The sequence below is a fragment of the Myzus persicae genome, unplaced genomic scaffold (genome assembly GCF_001856785.1).
Source record: "Myzus persicae strain clone G006 unplaced genomic scaffold, MPER_G0061.0, whole genome shotgun sequence".
NCBI lineage: Eukaryota > Metazoa > Arthropoda > Insecta > Hemiptera > Aphididae > Myzus > Myzus persicae.
The window spans coordinates 281,651-303,630 of NW_019104067.1; the positions used below are offsets into that span (position 1 = coordinate 281,651).

Here is a 21,980-nt window from a genome sequence, read left to right on the forward strand (position 1 = left end):
AGTGTTCCATATACTATTTCGCAACAGACCCTTAATTTAAACCGAGTGTAGGTACATTGTATTTGCTCAGAAATTATACGATTATGACTTACATGGTTTATTCGCCTTATCACAAAGATCAGATATACCTGATACATTCACGATACACTCTGATACACCCATGTTTATGTACTCTATATTAATTTATAAAGATACGTCTTCGTCTATCCATTGCAGAGTAGATTTGTAGATTATTATTAACTATTATTATTGATGATTCGTCGTTTCCTAGATATTTAATTCTGCAAAACCGTATATTGTTCAATTAATGTTGAGTTACAAGATTCCGCAAGGATTTCAATATATTTGGACGACCCTGTGATTTGTATGTAACGCGTTCGTCAGAATGCAGTAATTGTATAACAGCGTTTACAGGTAAAGGTCCTGACTATCGCTGTCGTTAGAAACCTCTCTAAATGAATTACCACTTAGGCCATGCCGCTTTATATTATAATATAACTACATACATATTACGATGTGCAATTTTATTTTTTTTTATAATATACCTATATTTGTGTATTTATAATATATTATGTACATCATACAAGTGTCATAATATATATATTTAGGTATATAATATGTGAGACGAAAAACCACAATAGCCTGGAGGATACTTACTACAGCAGTACTTACTACTTCTATATTTAGAACAGCACACTCTCTCCACCTGCTCGGATCACTGCTGCAGAGCAAGTGTGACAAACGCACTCACCTCGATGGCGGTATTTCTGGTCTTATTAAATTTTTACACGGATTTCACGCATGCTGTGAATGTAGCTTGCTAGACCGTGGTCGTATTATTTATATTTGATAAGGCATGTTTGTAATATGCAAATAAAATTATTACATATTATACCGTATGTACAGGTGTCAGGTATAGTCGAGCGAGCTAAAATCGGAGGGCAGTGAGGGGTAGGAGGTCATGAATTTTGCATTGTGTTCGCGTACCGTTTTTATTACTCCCCCACCCGGAGATGGTAACTATATATTTGTACGCATACGCAGTGGGTATATAATATCGCGGCGGCGGTTTATATAAATTATTGCATATTATTATAATATAATGTTTGAATTATAATAATACCGTTCCGCCACCGCCGCAACAACCGCCATCACAGCCGCCGCCGCTGTTGTTTATCGATCCCGCGTGCACAAAACATGGCCGGAAACTTTATGTAATAATATTATTATATTATTAAACTACGCTCGCTTATACGGCGTATATTGACGACACACACCGAAATGGCTTTATATATTGTAAGTTATAACATAGGAACTCGTTATATTATTAAGGCGTATATTATACACCGCCGCCGCACTGGTGAGGTATATAATATTATGTTCTATAGAGATATTATAACATAAACGCTCTGCAGCACCAGCCCCCCCCCCCCACCATAACGTCTTACCACGGCGATGTTGAAATTAGACGATTTATTTTTAAATTAACGTAATATTTTACTCGTGTTTTTTATTATTATTTTTTATCCTCCTTTCTTTAAACTCGTGTAATGGCCGTCGTTAATCCGCGCCCCCCTACGTTCGGTGATAGGGTGCACGCGCGAATATACATGTATAATAATAATATAACCGAGCAATTACATTAAGGAGGGCTGCGGGAAATGCGAAAAACGTTTTTATTAAAACCGGTAAAAAAAATAATACGAAACGTCTTAAAAATATGAAACGGTGTAATGACCAATTAAAATTAAGTAGGCGAAATACCTATATATATATATACGCATTTAATACTACGCGATGAATTGTGTTGCTTTTTTCTCCTCCGTGCTTCAAGAGCCTTTTCCAGTCGACATTAAATGCTGCTGCATAATATTAGTGGTCTACAAATTATATTACTTAGATAGAAGAAGATAAATAGAACTATAAAAGAACTGAAAAATAATAATAACAAATTCTTGTTCGCAAACACGCTGCCGCCGCGGCACATTACGGTCGTATATATAATAATTAATAATAATATATAGCGGCGGGTCGTATCATCATTTTACCATCCATCAGCGGATTTATTATGGTCGTGACGCGAAAGCGGTTTTGACGTCAAACGCTCGCGGGAAATTAATGATTCGCGAAAACCGACCGGAACTTGATCAATGGACTGGGCGAAACCAATATACGTCGAGTCGCGAAGCTTCTGCGGTACATAGATATATATAGCTCACACGCCACACTGGTGGTACTTAAACCGCTGTAAACATAGGGCTTGTATGTCTGATGTAAGCAAATCGTATTACCTGTAAAATGAATTGTTCTGTTAAATTTGTTCAACGTGTATCGCACTGCGAGTATTATTATAGGTATTCGCATCGTGATCGAGGTCGTCCAAATTTTGTGTCATAACATTATTGTAGGTGCAGTACTGCTGTACATACACATAATATACACTTTAAAGCCCGGGAAGACGATTTAATAATATTATTGAGATATATATATAAATATATCATATATGAAGCTACGTGTGCGGTCCACTCCGATTTCGTAAATTTCGTAAAATTAGCACTGCATAGTGATTCTTCGGAAGTATTCTTTTGTACACATTGTGGATATCCGACAAACCGACTAGAACTAGAGTAATAGACGGACTACGCATCTCTATAAATTAATCCGGTCCCGTCCCATTACATTTTTCGAATCGTTTAACAGGTACTTGCTCACTATAATTTAATGATCTTTTGATGTTTCCGATGCCTATTTATTTACGACGGCCTTCCGTGAGTGGTCTCCTGCTATACCTATAGTTGTGTGTCTCAGCGGTGCAATAGCTATATATTATAGAGTAGTGCATCGCATTCATATTTTTAACCGGTCCATCTTTATGTAATTTATTACGCTTAAAAATAATTGTGAGACTGTGAGTACAATCTTCGTCGTCGTGTACACACGTGCAGTAGTAGTGTAGTAGCAATAGGAATGGGTATATATATATATATATTATGTGATGTATATATATATATATATATACATCACAATGTATTAAATAGGTACGTATTACATAATGATATAGGGATGAATCGCGTGCGCACGCAATCACGAAGACTCTGTATGGTAGTTATGGTGGGTATACCTTTAATAAGTAACAATATAATATATATAATAATAGTAACGAAAAAATAAATCCTATTATTTTTCGTGTCACCGCGTGGTCGAATTATAACGTTTCCGGCTACCGTGGTTGCGAACAACCTATATTATACCTACACAGAAGTATTATGATATTATTATTATTATATATAGGTGTATCGTGTATCCGTGCACATAAAATAATATCATTACGCGTGCGCGGTGTACACCTCAAGTGTACGTAACATGAGTGCATATAGCCTGTGCACACACACACACAAGGTGTAGGTCGTATCGGAGAATTATTCATTTTGTGGCGCCAAAGATAATTTTTTTTTTTCACTCCTCCGTCCCAAAATTATCTAAATAATTACACCGAAATTGTACATAAAAAAAAAATATATATATACAGTGAATCAGACTACACTGTATATACGCAGTCACCGCATAATTATTATATACAATGATAGAATAATAATAATAATGTATACTAATTTATAACGGATTGTCGTCGTTGTTTTCGTTGACTATAGGTACCTACCTCGTTTAATTAGTCAAGAGCCGCGTACACGACCAATTATAATAATATCTCTTCGCAGATACATGTAAGTACATATTATATGTATTACCTATATAAGTTATAGATCGCGACGCAATGAATGTATATGGGGCATGATATACGTTTGTATTGTGTACTGCAAGTATGTACATATTATACACCTAATGGAGGTAATTTTTTTTTAACATGGACTACATATTATCTTATTATCTGGCGAGGTCGCAATTAGCGTTTTATTTTGTCGTCAAAAAAATGTTTTGACTGTGTAACGTGAGTAATTTATTATAACGTTATTTTTAGATTTTTTAATTTTTTCAACTACAATAGTACACGATTTTATGATGAATGTGGACGTATATATTATAATACCACATAAAACGTTGAGCAAATAATTTTTTTTTACTAATATTAAGGCATATTTCGAATGCTGGATTGTTAATTTACAAAGTGATTTACAAATGTACTCAAACTCCCTAATATACACCGATATAGGTCTGTCACGTGAATACGTGATGAGTTAAAAGAATCCCCCTGTATATTATGCATGGTTATTATATATTTATATATATTATAATATGCTCTTATGAAATAATATATAAACAACGATAACGTCCACGTGCTAGCTGTGAAATTAAACAAAACGTGCCACAAAAAAAAACCCTTATAAATATTCATGTTGGTAAATTATATCCATTTTATATAAGTATTTTAATATCCGTTGAACCTATAGGCTATATGTATCACTACTCTAATTGATCGGAGTACATTATACGAGCGGCAGTTATCGAAGAAATGAATAATTAATTTCAAAAAGGACCGTTTACGCTGCCCACATCGCTCATCCTATTAAGCACGTAATATTTTATTAATTTGGTATATTTTGAAGACAATACAAAAGATAAACGTTTAATCTTTTATTTTTACAACGGCATTTTAAATTTTGCATGTTAGATTTCCGAAAGTCATCAACGCAATTAAAAATAATTATTAATCAAGTATGACCTATATACAATTATAAAATCAAAAGTAAGGCGATAGACGGATAAAGTTATAATAATAGTGGTAATAGATAGTTAAAGAAAAATAGAGGAGTATGAAAAAGAGCAGTGTTTCTGGTTGGATGTGAAGGGACTCGAAGCTGACTTTCAGTTAATAATACTTAAGAAGAAGAATCAATGATAAAGGACATTTTTTTCTTAAAATTTAAGTCCAATTAGCTGTTTCTACTTTCTATATTATTTTCAAGCAATTATTATATTCTTTGTTATTTTAAAATATTATATAGGTGCCTCGAGTATATTAAATATTATGATATATTTATATAATATTTACTTTTATTTTTATTACAATGGCCTTGGTGACATGGTCCATTGGGTTTGCAAATAATTTAAATCGATAACATATTATTATGTGTACATAATGATGTATTATATAGATTATAGGTATTATTAAAATTGTATACATATATAATATATATTATGTACATAGTGATTTATGTAAATTTTAATCAGTCATGATTAGTCACTACCACGAAAACGAAATACGTTGAACATCACCAACACAATTGTAATGATTGTTTTATACATCATTTCATGTGTGTAGCACTGTAGACTGTAGTTATTTGTTCGTTCCAGGTGTATTACGCTTGTAAATCTGTTTCCTCGTTTAAAATGTAAATGTGATCAGGTAAATCAAGGCGGACGCGTGCGCGTTTAGGTATGGATTTTTCGCGATTGAAAACGAGTAAAAGTGTAAAACGATAAAAAATATATAGTTTGATGTCTCAGAATATATAATAATATATTTATATATCGACAAGCCATACGCTGCTGCAGGTATATCGTGTATGTATATGTGTGTGTGTTTGCATTTTCGACATGTATCAACGATATTATGCATTTATGTACACGTCAGTCTATATAGTGTAGGTACATTATGCAAAGGACTGTACTTAGTTAATAGTAAAAATGTATAAAATCGACACCCACAATATAATATATATAAAAATTAAAGATTAAAGATAACTTAATATTAATTGAAATACAACTAGATAGACCATAAGGTATTTCAATTATTTTTATACAGCCACAAACTGTACCTATTAAATGTTGTTGATGCATAATTAATTTTATTGCTATACTTTGTATACATACATTATTCACTACTATTACTACATTTAAACATTTGAACATATAATATGTATTACTTTAAAATTATTTTTTCAAATTAATAAATCACTTTTATAGTAATGAATAATACAGTATAACTTGTAAGTACTTTTGCGAGAACTTCTTTAGTTCTTTATAAAGTTTTTAAAATTTATCTATCTACCTACTTAGACCACTAAAATTACAGATATAATTTAAAAATAATTGAGCATATTTCAAGCAGTCACATTGCAAAAGCATGAAATAGTACGACGTGTGCTATAATTTAAAAAAAAATGTATATGGGATCATTATATTAATATTGTGTTCAACATTCTAGATGCAGTTATTTCAAACGATATGAAAGTCACATATGTTGGATAGTATTTTGTTTCGTTAACGTCGTGCAATTTGTCCGTCACCTCAAATCAGCCCGGTATAGGTAGTAAAAAAATTAATTCGAGGGGCGTAGGACTTGTGAAACGATTCGGTTATCGAAGTACATACGTATATAGTTACCAGCTATGTATAGAGTGGTACGTGAATAAATAGTCGAGGATTTTGATTCGCGGCACCACGACAGCATTGTATATAGGTAAATGTTCTGTACGCGTATATATATAAATTAAGTGTGGCGGCGGTGGCGAATCCGTCGAATAACTTGATTCCGGTAGACGAAGACGAACATTTAATTTTTCAAAGCCAATTAACAACGTTTTCGCGATGTTTTATTAAGGGACCCGGCGGAGAAGAGCTGCTTCCGGAGTTGTGCATGGGCGAGTGTGAGGGAGTGAGAGAGAAAGAGAAAAGGACAAGCGAGCAGCGGCGGTAACTCGGTGCTGCAACTGCCGGATGTGTTTAATCTGTTTAGCTCCGGAATAATTAATCACCCGGCGCTCAGCCTCAGTCCCGGCAAAAGTCCTATTTATATATAATATATATTGTATACGACGCGCGCGTAAGTCTTAACGCCCGCACCGCCGCTCGAGCGGGCCTCCCCGACGGGTTTCGTTGCCCCGCCGGCCGGAAGTTAATTCGTTACCGGACGAATTTCCAAAACGATTTGACGGCCGCCGCACCGACGCCACCTCACCCCCTCACCTTACCACTCACCTCTGCCCGAACGTCATCGGTTTTGCGGGACGTAGCGCGTCGCACAGCGTTTATATATCATTATTTAAAACGCCTGCAGTGCAACAGACGAAGAACGAGGGGGTGAAAGATAGATAGAGAGGGGTGTAGGGGGGTGTGGAGAGCGTTGTATAATTCGATTAAGCTCTCGTCGCCGTCGCCATCGTCGTCGCACTCGTTTCCGCCACATCTAAACGATATTGTGCGATACGCATATTATTATATACGACTTTGGGCAAATAAATAGGACGGAGATGGTGAGGCGTGGGTGGTGTAGTGTATTAGCACCGAGGTGGAGTCAGCGGCGTTGGCGGGGAGAGGCTTTTCGTTGGCCGCGTCGGATAAATTAACCGAAAACTTCACCCCCCCCCCCCCTCTAGCTGCGTGTTAAAATATTATATAATAATAATAATAATAATTAGTTGGTAATTTTAATGGGTTTCACCATGGCGGGTGCGTAATGTACGGCCGCGGATTTCCATTATTATACATAACGTCCGCCCGTCTTGTTCCCACAGCATCTCGTCCTCTGTCGTCGTCCTCGTCGTTTCTCGCCCCCCTCTCCTCCTTTTACACCCTAAATCACCCCTATATATTTTATATGTCTTTCCCGCCCCTCACAATGTAAATATTATAATATTGTACACAAACACCTCTGACGGTTGACCCTGTTTATCGTTTCGTTTGGTAATAATATGATTGCGGACGCCATCACGTCGTAAACGATATTATAATATATTAATATACATGGACATGTAGTTACAAAACGCACATTTTTTCTCTCTCCGATCGTTCTAGTAGAGTACACGATATGAATTTCATTATTTCGGTAATTCAAGTTCGACCAGACGCATGTTATACATATTGGTCAATGTTAAGATATTATATTATTATTATTTATTATTATTATTGTATAGATAATATTATTTACGCACGCGTCTGCAGGTAGGTGAACTCTTGCCGCGTCATTTCTTTATGCTAAATTATGCGCGCCCGACAAAAGTGAACGTGCTTGTGGTTTATATGATAATAAGTAATAACATAATATTATCTATAGCAGGTATTATATTGTACGAGTGCACACGCAGTAGTCGTACACTATTATTATTTGCTCATCAAATACATATTTTATGTGTGTCTATTGTAAAATATATACTAATAATTAATGTTATAAGTAGAGTATATTATAATACTATCGTCGATTAGTGTTTTATCGTAAACTATTATATTAACTTTAATAACATATACATGCATGCTGCTCGTTGCCTGCAAACCATTTAGATAGAGTGTTAAATTTAAATTATATTATATTATTACTATCATAGCAATAGGTTATTATTTGATAATCTATGATAAAAAACTTATCGACGATAATGTTTATAAATGTATATGTACATATATCCGCCGCAGTTGGTACTGTGTATTGAATTGCTATGAGAAATGACAGCTCATAGTTTTTCAGAAAAGTTTTCATAATTACCTGAATAATATATTTTGTGCATATATCGTAAAAAAATTGTCATTTCGTCAGAAATCATATACGGAATACTTGTTATGGATATCGAGATTAACAATTGCATGTATACTTTATTAGCTATATAATAAAATTTATGTGTATAGGTATATACGATAATTATTTTATGATAAATCATTACAACTGACAAATCACTCAAATTGCTAATATTAGTAGCTACCTACTAGGACGTGATTTTTTTAATGTAAGTACCTATCAGTGTAGGTGCCCACTGATAAATTATAAATTTTTTCACTGACTTGTTATAAATTTGTAAGTATAAATATTTGTGGCAATTTTGCTTATAATATCTCTACTGTAGAACAACGATATACCTATAAAATATTGCTTCATTTCAAAATTTGTTTCTTCATAGATCGATCAATAATCGTTCGCCTACATTCCATTTTTGTCTGATGGGTTTTAAATTATAATTTAATATATTATAATTTATGTTGTAAATATGTACCACCTGTATACATGCAATATGTGGGTGTTTGAGATTGCGCCACGTCAAGGCTAAATTTGTTTTTATTTTTTCGATTGATCTGAAATGTATTGGCTCAGTTATCATTAACTTCGATTTAAATTACATCACGTATGAAATCCATTAAAAACTATTCGAGTTTTGTCTGAAATATAAAACAGATATTCCTATATATTATGTGCTGAGCATACAATTTTATAATATTGTGTACAGTATAAACTTTTATTATAATCGGTATTACCTATATAAAATAAGGATAAAGTTCAATGTTTGGTCTAGAATTGCCTAAATATTACATACTACTAGTCAAGGATTTTCATTTCACCTGTAAACATTGTAAGTATTACTTTGTCCACATGGCAAGCATGGCCCGATTGAGTACAATATTCTGAATACGATTGGTGGTACCTACTACTGATATATTATAAGTAACTAAAAATGTATTAAATACTCAGCTCTCAGGAGTATTTAAAACGAAGTCCGATGAAATATCAATCCATATAATATGAATCTGAACACATCGATAAGCTGCTTAGACGTATACATAATTGATAATTATAAAAAAAATCCGTGAGATATATTATTGTTTATAAGGATGCACCGCATACCGTATATGAACACGACCTCACATGACCACGACAGTGGAATATTGTGCAGTGTGGAGTGGCAAAAAAATGTTTGGTTTGATATATATTATAATTTATAATAATATTATACTGTGTCCAGAAATTTTTCTCAGATTTTGATGAAAAATATTTGTTGTAGAATATGTGCATTGTGCATTCACCATGGTTGCACCATTGTAATAGTTCAGTCGTCATAATATATATATATACATATAATATGAGTTTATAACCATTGTTCATTAACCACCGCACTTTGACGCTTCCTAAACCGTGCCTACATAATTATAAAGTGTGAAAATTATTGTTTCTTTAACTATATTTTTAAGTTTAAACATTTACATCGTACATATAATGGTATAAATAATATAACGTATGTAATTACTATGTATAGGAATGCAAAATAATGCATAACGTTATAATATTAGGTATATACATTAATTTGCGGCTGTGCAATGACATTATCATTATTTTATTATTATAATAACATATGCTGCAAATATATTTTATTATCCCAAGAGGCGGTGATTATGAATAACATTGTCGTGATGTGGAGCTGGAAACAATGCGGATCGTGATCGCGACGGCCCTGCTCTCTATCCCATCCCAACCCAACAATGTATTATAATTAAGACCTCGACCCGTTCGACCTCATCCACCTATACAGTTCTATGTCCCGTGGACGAATATATTGAAAGATTGATGTGACGACGGTGTATGTATATGTTGATATTGTATATGTACATATTGTACGCGAAAAATCATATTCGTTTCCGTCATCAACTTTTGTACGTATTATCTTGTGTACCGTATATATTATTAATTGTATATTCTTCTTACCTTCGCCAATCTCTCATCACCACTATAAAATATAAATACAATACACTTAGATACCCCGTCACCGTCTTATTCCAAGTGCATAGGAATAGTGCGATATATAATTATAACATTATGCGTATTATAATTTTGAGACTACCTTTATTATTTAAAGTTGAACAATATTAATGTCGTTACAATAACAATATTAGTTACATGTACGAGGCTCGCGCGTGTTTATTGGTGATGAGAATGTGCGAGTGGATATGAACGGAGGGAGGAGGAGTTCAGCGCCATTGTTTTTTTCACGGATTTCGGTCGGCTAGAGGGAGGGGGGACACGTATACTTACACAATCTAATATGATCCATTATGCGCACCACGACATTATAACAATTATTTTATACTCGTATGTACATAAAAACCAAGTCGCGACAAAAGGATAAAAAAAAACACTAGTCGGACGCGTACTTAAAGTACCCATAACATCAATAGATACGAAATAGTAGACACACGAAGCTCGTTGCAGCAGTGGTTGTCCATTGGGGAGGACATTGTTTCTATGAATTGGTGGTTGTTCGACAATAATTGTCTCGAGCTCGTGAAGCTGCACAAAGATACCACGTGCCTTATTACAACGTCCTAAGTTAGCCAAACTATAGTACTTTTCACACGTTTATTGAGACACGAATGAGACTGTTTCAGGTTCACTTATTGCAGCCCTTCTTTATTATGCCTCGCTCTCTCTCTTTCTCTCTCACTTTATCGTTATCTTTATCTGCGCTATCTCTTTTATACAGGTCTGCATACTGTACATATCACTCAAACATCGCGATCGCACGAATTCTACAGCCGCCACGATAAAGACGTGCAGCACATTTCCAACACTTGATACCGCACCCTGTACCTACGACGATATAATATACGACTATAAGTTAAATAGTTAACACTTAACTTAATGACGCAATATATATAATACATTATGTATGTATATATCCACGCACCGATATAATATAATATATATATATATACTCTGGTATAGTGGTTTCCGGTTACAAGAATGTTCCATGTACGTATATACCTACAATACGTATGATAGTATAGGTACTCGCACGCGGATCGTACACACGCAGCCCGCAATCTTGGTATAATTCTCAGCCATCGACACATATTTTATATTATGTTTTATTCTTCGTGTCACTGCTTTATTGAGGGTACCTTCCACAAATCATTATATACCTTATTTTAACCTATATATACGCTTATATTCGATCAACACGCATAAAAGATGGGTCAACTACGATTATTCGTTCAAAATTGAATAGGTTCAGTATTACTTTATATTATTATTGCGCGAAATATATTCGTTTGTCACTATATTTACTTTAATTTAGGGTATATTATATAGTATATTACCTTCTAAACATAAAATACATATAACACAAAATATATATAAATTATATTAGTAGTACTGACTACAATAACTGACTACTGACAGTACTGAGCATATTTTAACAATTATTGTTAAATTATTATGCCGGTACCAGTTATATTATCCTTCAATAGCAACGAGTAAAAACTGTATACATATAGCCAAACTACAAGTGACTTTTCAGTGAATACCAGCAGACGATATCGAGTTTACCAAATAATTCCTGAGTTAACGTCTAAAACAGGGATGACAAACTTTTTTGTATCCGCAGTGTGTCAAAAAAAAAATAAATTGTGATTGATTATTTTTGGCCTGCTCGTTGCTAAGACATAAATAATTAATAAAAAAAAAAATAGAGTTAAATAGTTTGAAATATCAGAATAAAGATAATAATATGTTGTAGGAAAAACATTAATTATATACACCATATTTGAAATTCGTCGATACACTTTGTAATTTGTTTAGATTAATTTCGATATTTACAAAATATAATGCCGTTTGAAGAAGCCCGCAGTATGAGTTTCCGTATACGTCGTTTATAACGATCCGGACGTATACATCAAGTGTTGCTTACAGAATGATAATATTCGTATGATATTATTATAAATTATAATACTCTATCGTATTGTACCAACAACGCGAGCCTATGTATACCGAGACGCGATACCAATCTCCTCCCCTCGTCGCGCAACCGTAGGTACTCCAACCACACCACAACCACCGACCTACCCCTCGCTCGGCCGAGCTGCAATCATGTCCGCCGGCATAATAATAATATAATCGTCGTCGTGTATAATGTGTGCACATGATACGTGTGTGTCGTGGGTCGCGGCCGTCGTCCTAGGCGGGGTCGGCGGAGTCCGCCCCTCGGGCACTCGCGCGGTATACGTCAAAGCCGTTCGTAGTCCTACGACCGCGTCGCCCCGCCTCGGCATCCCACCGTTCGTGCACGAGACCGATTTTTTTTTTTTTTACAAGCACACATTGTGTGTGAGATATTCTTGTGGTCATATATATGTTATAGGCGTAGGTGTACCTATACGACCGACCGTTGTCTTTCGCGTCCACACACGGTCGGCCACGGCGACTCTTCCAAGTCCTAAGCGCAGGCATAGCTTCCGACAGTTACTATAATATATTACACTCGTACAGTCATCTCATCGATCGATTTTTGTATCTTTTCCAATGAAATAATAATTACCTGGTCGTCAATACAGTTAACCTAAATATACACGTAGGTATAGGTATTCGTACAGTTTTTTTTATGGCCGTGTTTTTTCGGGTCTGGATTTTTTTTATTATTTTTTAATTCTGAGCAAAATTTTTTTTTCTAATCTATTTATGTGTATATTATTACACATGGGTAGGTGTATACCTAAACGTAGAATTTTATGCAAGTTGTATATTGTATATTATAACACACAGTTTTTTTTTGTTTATAGTTCAACTTGTTTTGTCTTTTTTTTTATTTGAATTAAGCCTCGGCAACTATGGCCATTGGCAACAAAGAGTTTAACTCTAAATTATTTACATTTTATACAAGTTACATATTAAATACTATTGATAAGGGTGGACTTAGTAATAAAGGTTATCATGTGTCTTATGTTGTCTGGGTGTAGAGCTTCTGACAGAATGTTAATTGAAATATCTGCTTCTCGTCTATCCGTTTCATATGAAAGGCATTCAGTTATGATGTGTTTCATTGAGAGAGGAGTACCGCAGTTGGCACATATGGGTGGGTCTTCCTTCTTCATCAGATACTGGTGGGTTATCGGTGTACATCCTATACGAATTCTGTTGATTGAGGTTTCCATTTTCCTTGAGAAGTCTGGTGGAGAGGGCCATTATGTGTGGATGGTATTTTTAATTTCGTTTAATTTTGAAGTACCTACCTTGTATCTATGCCCTCGACTTGTTTTAATTAAATTCAGAAGTTATGAAGTGCACCTGATTAGGTGTAATAGTGTAATACTTACCCCTCAAAACTCATCAGGTATGCATCCCACTACTTAATTCGATCGTCTAAAATTTAAATGAATCTCTATGTTGACAACATAACTATATTTACTGTTCAATATTCAGTACCATTAATTATTATGTAGGTACTGCAACGTATAAGCTTGCATTAACCGCGATATTATCAATATCGTGTTGAGGGTAGGCATATCCATGTGTGGTGGATACATAGTGCAATAAAGTACTTAAAAACACATACAAATACTTTACGCATAAAAAACAATGTGTTCATCATAAAAAAATTTAATTGTAATACGCTATATGAATCGCATTTCATAATCGTCAATATGCTCGTAATATAAATGGTTCTTCGTTATAGATCATAATAATATGTGTCGTTGCATTTCATACATAGGTATGTATATAAGCATATAACGGAATCCCAGCTATTAGCAGGCATATACGTCTGCTACAAGTGGCACATATAGGTATAAATCGTGCAAAAACACCACCCCGCCTATTAGCTATATTATATATATTATTGCCTCTGGTCAAAATATTTTGCACTCGAGTATTATACTTATTATACTGCAAGTGGCCCGATGACGATTTCGCGCTCGAGTCAGCCGAATATGCTCCAGGATATTATATTAGAATTCTGTGCTTGGCTGAGGGTAGGCTAGCTCATCCTTCGTATATACACATGTATAAACATACATTATGCATATACATGCGTACAAACACATATTTTTATACTTCATATTTAAGTGCACGTGTACGTATACAGCCAAGTATAAATATATAGAAACGCGTATATATTATGTACCTATATATATATATATAATATGCAAAGGCGGTCGCGTGCGTACATAATGTTGCGGCACAAGCGTAAAAACTATGGTTTACGGGTTCGTTTTTGCTTGGGGAGGGGCCAAACGGCGAGTTATTTAAATACGACAGGCGCTCGTAAAAACCGCAACCGATTCTCGCAATCTCGAGCAAACGTCGTGCGTGGTACATGTATATACCTATCTATTATATGTTCAGTCGCTACAGGAGTAGGTGCATATAATTTATAGTCAGAGTATAGTCTATATTAGTATATACACCGTATATACCGTATATATATATATATATAAATATATTTATATTTTGTGTACCGGACCAAGTCTAAACACACCACCCCGATTATGTAATATGTGTATATTATGTATAGGCACGTCGTACATATATTATTGTTGTTACGATTATTACTCGAACATATATATATTTTATTCGACACTATTCTCGCGGAGCGACGGTCGGGAGGTGGTGGAATCCTATGTATAGCCTGCTTTAGTTGGCAAAAATACCATAGTATAATATGCGGAGAATAAACTCTTTATATACGTTTTACTCTTATTCGCGAAGTTTTTATACATGTATTAGGTATATGTTTACATTATACTATATAGGTTTACCTTTACTATATATATATGGAGTAGGTACTTGCATTTTTATGGTAATAACGGCTCCTGTGACTGGAATTGATATATTAAATAGTATATGTGTGTATGATAACATGTCCCTATATATGTAGCTCTTCCCTGCCACCAATCCACTAGTAACACCGTCAACGCAGAGGTGTCATAAAGTCATTTTGAGTATATCTTATATTATATAAATCATATATATTGGTTCCTATATGCGAGTATACGCATAAAGTAAAAATATATATAATATTTAAAAACTTCGTAATAGTATATAATATAGTATATACTACAGAACGACTATATGAATACTATTATTGAATATTAATTTGAGCTGCGGGGTCGGCGTCAGATTGCATATTAAAGGTGCCACCCCAAATCTAACATCTATGTGTAGGTACAGTTGTCCATGTATTGATTTTGCAACTGAGGTTTGAGTAGGAAGTTAGCCGACAGAAAGTGGCTTAGATTTTTTATGTATAGAACTTCATGTAGAGGTATATTCGATTTTTGGGACAAGTTTTTTTGATAAAAAGAATCTTAGTACTAAATAAATTTCGTAGAGTTTTAAAATGTCACATAATGTCGTAATACATTCCAACATTTGTGTATTAAAGAATTTAATTTTTAATTTTGATAGTCGATTTGTTATGACATTGACAACAACCATACTTTGTATTATAGTTACATATTATATCAGTTATAATTTTTATGTATATATATATAAATCTTGTATGTTTTAAATTAAATCGACGTTACAAAAAGTATAGTTAACTACTCTTACAGTCTCATAATTCGTGAAGAAATAATTTCATACCATTTGAAAAGAATAAACTTTATTGGAGCACAAATTTGGATTTTGTTGAGTAAAAATAATGGAGTGTGATACGCTATAGCTTATTATAGTTTCCATATAGTTCATTGTATGGGGCTAAGTGTAACCAATTATCGGATTTTTGTACTTGCTGATTAAAATTCTATAATGCCACTTGCTGCACGAGTATTATGCGTATATATTAGTTATTCGACTTATTACTTTACGATAAGCTATACAATTATGTTCATCATATATTATTATACATCGCATATACGTTATAAACAGTGTACTTAGTATTTATTATGAGATATTATGTGTTATTTTTGTATTATAAGTAATAACTGTGTAATATAGTCATTGTTGCTGTCTATGTATCATGCGCGTATTATACTGTATACACCATTATGCGTCTATATTATTATGTACAGTTTATATGTCATATTTTATAATATTAAAAGATAGGTCCAGTAAAAAAAATAATGGCCGCGTTTAATGTTCAAACTGGTTCCCAGCTGGCAGTAGTTTAATCACAGTGTATCAAGGTATATCCGAGTTTGCAGTTCCGTCTGTAATATTATACATTATACAAAATCGTGACTCGTGAGAATATTTGTGTGAGTACATATATATTCCTATACACGATAGCTATATTATTCGTTGTGTTATCGAATTTTTTTCTTTCACATTAAATATAATATTATATTGGTTCGTATTTCGAAAAGACACTTTTTATCGTGACTATTAACAATTATACATTTTGTGCCTAAACGTTTTGCTCGTAAACATTTCATCGATAATCGATGAAATAAAAATAATTGTTTGCCCAAAACATAATGAACATATATTATATGTATATTTAATGACTAATAAGCAATAATCGTTCAAATTCGATTGGTACAATAATTGGTTTCTAATGTCATTGAAACTATGTATATAATGATACTATAAAAAAACCTGTTATTCAATAACAAATAACAAAAACGTATAGGTATCTATATTATACATAAACATAGGTACACTTATATTATAATAATATTATACATAAAATATTACTTAATTCGTTTTATACTCTATAATATATCATTATCTTTCACGTATATAACATATAATATTAATTAATTAAGAAAATAACCTTGGGCAGCAGTATATTATATTTTATATATGAACAATTCTACATGTTATCTGACAATTTTTTTAATTTGACTTAAGTGTGTATACTATCCTGTACCTATACCCGAAAAAATGTAAAGTATAAGCATCACAAGGGGCATTGTTCGACTAAGGATTATTCTTTGGTTATTTCATTATTATTATTTTTTATGGTCTATTGACACATGTTGAAAATATGAAAGACAATATAATGACATGTACTCAAGGTACAAGGTATATTTAAATTATCAATTAAGCATGCAAACGGGCATCATTTATCGAATACAAATTAATTTGATTTTGATCTGGTATAAAAATTACTATTAATACATATTTAATCTAGTGCTCCATATTAAAATAAAAGGTATTATTTTATAATGTATAACATAAAAATACTAGTATTTACTAGAGTATTTTAATATACGATTATTATTACCTCTACATATTCACAGAAATAACAGGATTTTAATCGTTGAAATACCATAGTATAGGATCTAATAATATAGGTAATGAAAAGCTATGAGTTATAATATAGTGGTACATTGAATAAGTAATTAAATATACAGTGTCGGATGATTAGTCTACTAATGCCTATAGGTATATGTTTTACTCTATAGTTACTAGATTACGTATTTTACTTACGATTCTTCCACTGGTGTTACAACTATGTTAGCGAGAGGTACACATTATGTTACTCTTTTGTATTGTCTTCGGGTAAACTGTAGGTAATTGAATAAGTATGAGTATTGAGTAGGTAATGAATAAAATTAAAAATGTGAATAAAATGTTTTTTTTTTTTTGATAAATTTGCTTTTATGTGCGGCCTGCATAGTAAACTGTTCAACAGATATCAATTAGTTGATGTTTTGAGTTTGACATGCCTGCTCCAGGACCAAATAAAGTTATGGGTGCCTATCGTATTTCTAATAATTATGATGACGTACGAGTAGTACACGTTTAAAGTAAAAATTTTTTCGGTTACATAATTACCGATAAATTATGCGTTTGCAATATGTATACCCTACCTACCCTATTTTTTTGTTTTCCGGGACATTTTATAAACCCGATGTATACCCGGAAATCTCCACGGGATTGGAACCATCGTTTTAGTTTCTCCCCCATCGCGGTGTGTACAAGCACGGTATAAAGTTGAGTAATTTATCAAGTTTTGAACACAACTTAAATATAATGAATGAAAAAAAATCGAAATTCTCGAAGAAAGAAATAAGCATTTTACGAGATTAAATGTCACACGAGCTTACAAAGTTTCTACGATGACGGTGGATGGTATGGCGGTGCTGCAGAAGGGCGCGCGCCGGCGATACTAGGAAAACGAATTGCGATAATAATAATAACATGAGCGCGTACCTCCCCTTCAGACCCAATATATATTATATAATATTGTGACGTTATAATAATATACTGTTTTAAGTCTTAACACGATTTGACAACGTTGTCGTAAGAATATGTGTACCTGCGACAAAAATACTGTTTGATATGTAGACGGAGAGATTATTATTATAGGTTATTATGTCATTATAGGGGGTGCTTATACCATGTTTTACTGACCATCCTATTCTCTCCCACGTACCAAACATTTTTTAACCAGAAATATCGATCAGTAATGCTGTCCGAACCTAATATAATTCGTCTGAGATTGTATCGTATAGGTATCGTCAATATGGCGTCATTTGTTTGACAGGAATAACTGGCGTACTGCACTAACATTACATATTATATTATTTCAAACATTATATTTTGGAAAGCGGAGTGATCGGTTCTCGTACCTGCACCTATTCACACGGCATAAAAATAAAATATCATTATATTATGTAAAATAACGACGAGGCTGACCCGCAACATCATGACTACGTTACAATTATACGCATTTGTCCGTATAATTTAATTATCTAAACAATAGTTTGTATTCCACTCTGGTCCATTGTTGTAATGATTGCATTATTGCTCAGAGTTTTATTTAGTAATATTTTATTATTCTGTAATTATTATTAAGGTTATGTCGATTATATTATGTTACCGCTGGAATGCTGGCTATATTATATCGATCTAGAATGTAGATAGTAGAAATACTTACACCCAAATATAACCCTCACTCATAATTTCTCATAATTTTTTTCTTTCAATCATCAGTATCAGACACCGACTGACCGATTCCTGCATATTTGTATATATTTTATATATGTTTTTATGAGGTATCAAACTATCAACCTTAACTGTGTTCTTCTTTTATTTCAAAATTTAAAATAGTAAATTTGTCAGTAATTAGTTTTTTCTTTAAAAGTTATTAAAAACACATGAATTAATTTTCTTAGACATATTCTTAAATATAAATTTGTGTATTTTGAAACAAGAAATACAATTGTATAGTGATATTACAAAATTGTATTGCAAACATTTAAATAAATAAATAATTATTTTTAATACTGTACTTACATGATTTATGATTGTAATATACATGTTTGATATTGATAAATGATTCGACTTCGAATTTAGTTTTTTAAGCTCTATACCTATGTATAGAATGATATATGGACATGAATTAATTAATACCATGAATGTTCTGTCTTTTTATGTTTATTCTCTATATATAGTTTTGAAATGTTGTTATTAATATGTTGTCAAATATTTAACACTGCCTATAATAGGGCATATTTAGTATGCATTTTAGTCTAACCACTAAAATGTATTAAAATGCAATGAACTAAAATAGGACCATGTCAAAGTAACTTGTGTAATTAATCATTAATGTATAAAATATATTAAAAATAAACAATGAGCTTATAAAATTATGATTTCTCTTGTGTCATAGGTTGTGCTGGTGGGCTTCTGGGCACCCGACGCATCGGACATCCGTACCAGAACCGGACGCCACCCAAGAGGAAAAAGCCGCGCACTTCGTTCACGCGCAGTCAGATTTCACAGCTCGAGGAGAAGTTCAACAAGCACAGATACCTGTCATCGGTTGACCGCGCAGCCCTAGCGAAAGCGCTCAAGATGACCGACGCGCAGGTCAAAACGTGGTTCCAGAACAGACGCACCAAATGGCGGTAAGAAAACGTTTTGTATTTGTTTAATTATTCCATAACATGATATTATATGATACGATAATATCACAGTCATTGATAACTACATTTGGCGATAACTATAAACCATATGTTTCTAATGATCAAATAATTTACCTATGTTAAAAAATCAGCTACATGCTTACATGACGAAATCATTTAACCGCCACAGATTACAAGTTACAACGTATGTTTATTTTTAATATTAAATAATATTGCAAGCAGAGTACGTTTTTAAAAATGTAACGTATTAATATGAAATAATATCCTATGATAACTTGTGGTTAAAAACGAATAAAATAATAATAATATAAAATATTGAACAATAAAAGCATACTATGAAGAGAGGGGACCATGGCTTGAGTGTTAATGGTGAAACAGGGATGTCACCCTGTATGCAAAAAAAATCAATGTAACATATTGTAGTAATAACTAATAAGTATATAATTACGAGACATATAGTTTACTGGGTTCGAACAATATACCAGCTAATATTAATTATAATCCAGCGTAACGATTCGACCCAAACAATATGATCCATTTTTCGAATCGCGTGTCCTTTTTACGACAATATATTCATACCCGCGCTGTACACAGGTGCGCATGTGCGAAAAAAAAGTCACTAACAATAAATCGAATAATAATAATAATTGCCCTCGCCGATCGATGATGCTGCATGTGCACGGGGCGTTGACTTTTTATCAATTTTAAATGTCGGTATGAGGTGGGTACATAATATTATATTTTATGTTCGCCGGGTAAACATTTCGGTTGCGTGAGATCAAAAGTAGTTAAACGCCGACTGTACCTGTATAATATAGGTATATACGATAATATAAAACAATAATTTGTCGTTCATTAACAACTCCATTATACACATAATATATACCTAATAATAATATATAGATCCATTACGACTCGTAAAACGAACATAATATGTTATACAATCGAGACGGCGGCTTCGAAAAGCGTACTCTCGTAATATTATAATAATATATTTTATACACATACGGACGACTGAAAAGTACACGTATTATACGCGCGTATTACTCGCACTGATAAAATATATTACATAAGACCAGTTTATCGTTTCCACGTCCATGCGAGTAAAATAATAATATTAATAATAATGATATTATGATGTGAATTCTCCCCCGTACACACTGTTTGCGCTGTCAACGACCCCTGTTCCGACATTATTATTGTAATATATTGTATATAAAGATATGAACGCGTTCGATCGACAGTCCTCCTAACTATTATTGCACAGCATTATGTCACACAACTGCAAGCGTATAGGGCACGACATCATCATATTATAATAATAATAATAATAAACTATTATCGCATCCGATGTGTCTCGCTATATATATATATATTGCTCAATAATAATATTATAATATAACAGACATCTCGGCCGTCCGTCGTCACGGTTGCTCGGGCTCGGACAATGATGCGGCAAAACTTGATTTTTGCACAATTGGTGGATGTTTTTAATTTTTTTGCAACGCGTGAAGGGTCTAATGTGGACCTAGACACTACGTAGATAATATATCGATACACTCGTCTTGAACTATTTTTAACGTAATATATTATAATAATAATATTATAGTATTGCGCCGTTCGTTCGATTTCGACGACGACGGAGAAATTAACCGTATTATATTATTACGTTCCGGTGT

General features: G+C 33.2%; 1 protein-coding gene across 1 annotated transcript in view; it reads left to right on the plus strand.

The window, feature by feature from the left end:
* LOC111038289 (T-cell leukemia homeobox protein 3-like) overlaps positions 1 to 21,980 on the plus strand; it is a 45,424-nt gene that overhangs the window by 13,214 nt on the left and 10,230 nt on the right. Inside the window, 1 exon segment of the mRNA XM_022321335.1 lies at positions 20,046 to 20,283. Within this exon segment, the coding sequence (XP_022177027.1) occupies positions 20,046 to 20,283 (238 nt within the window).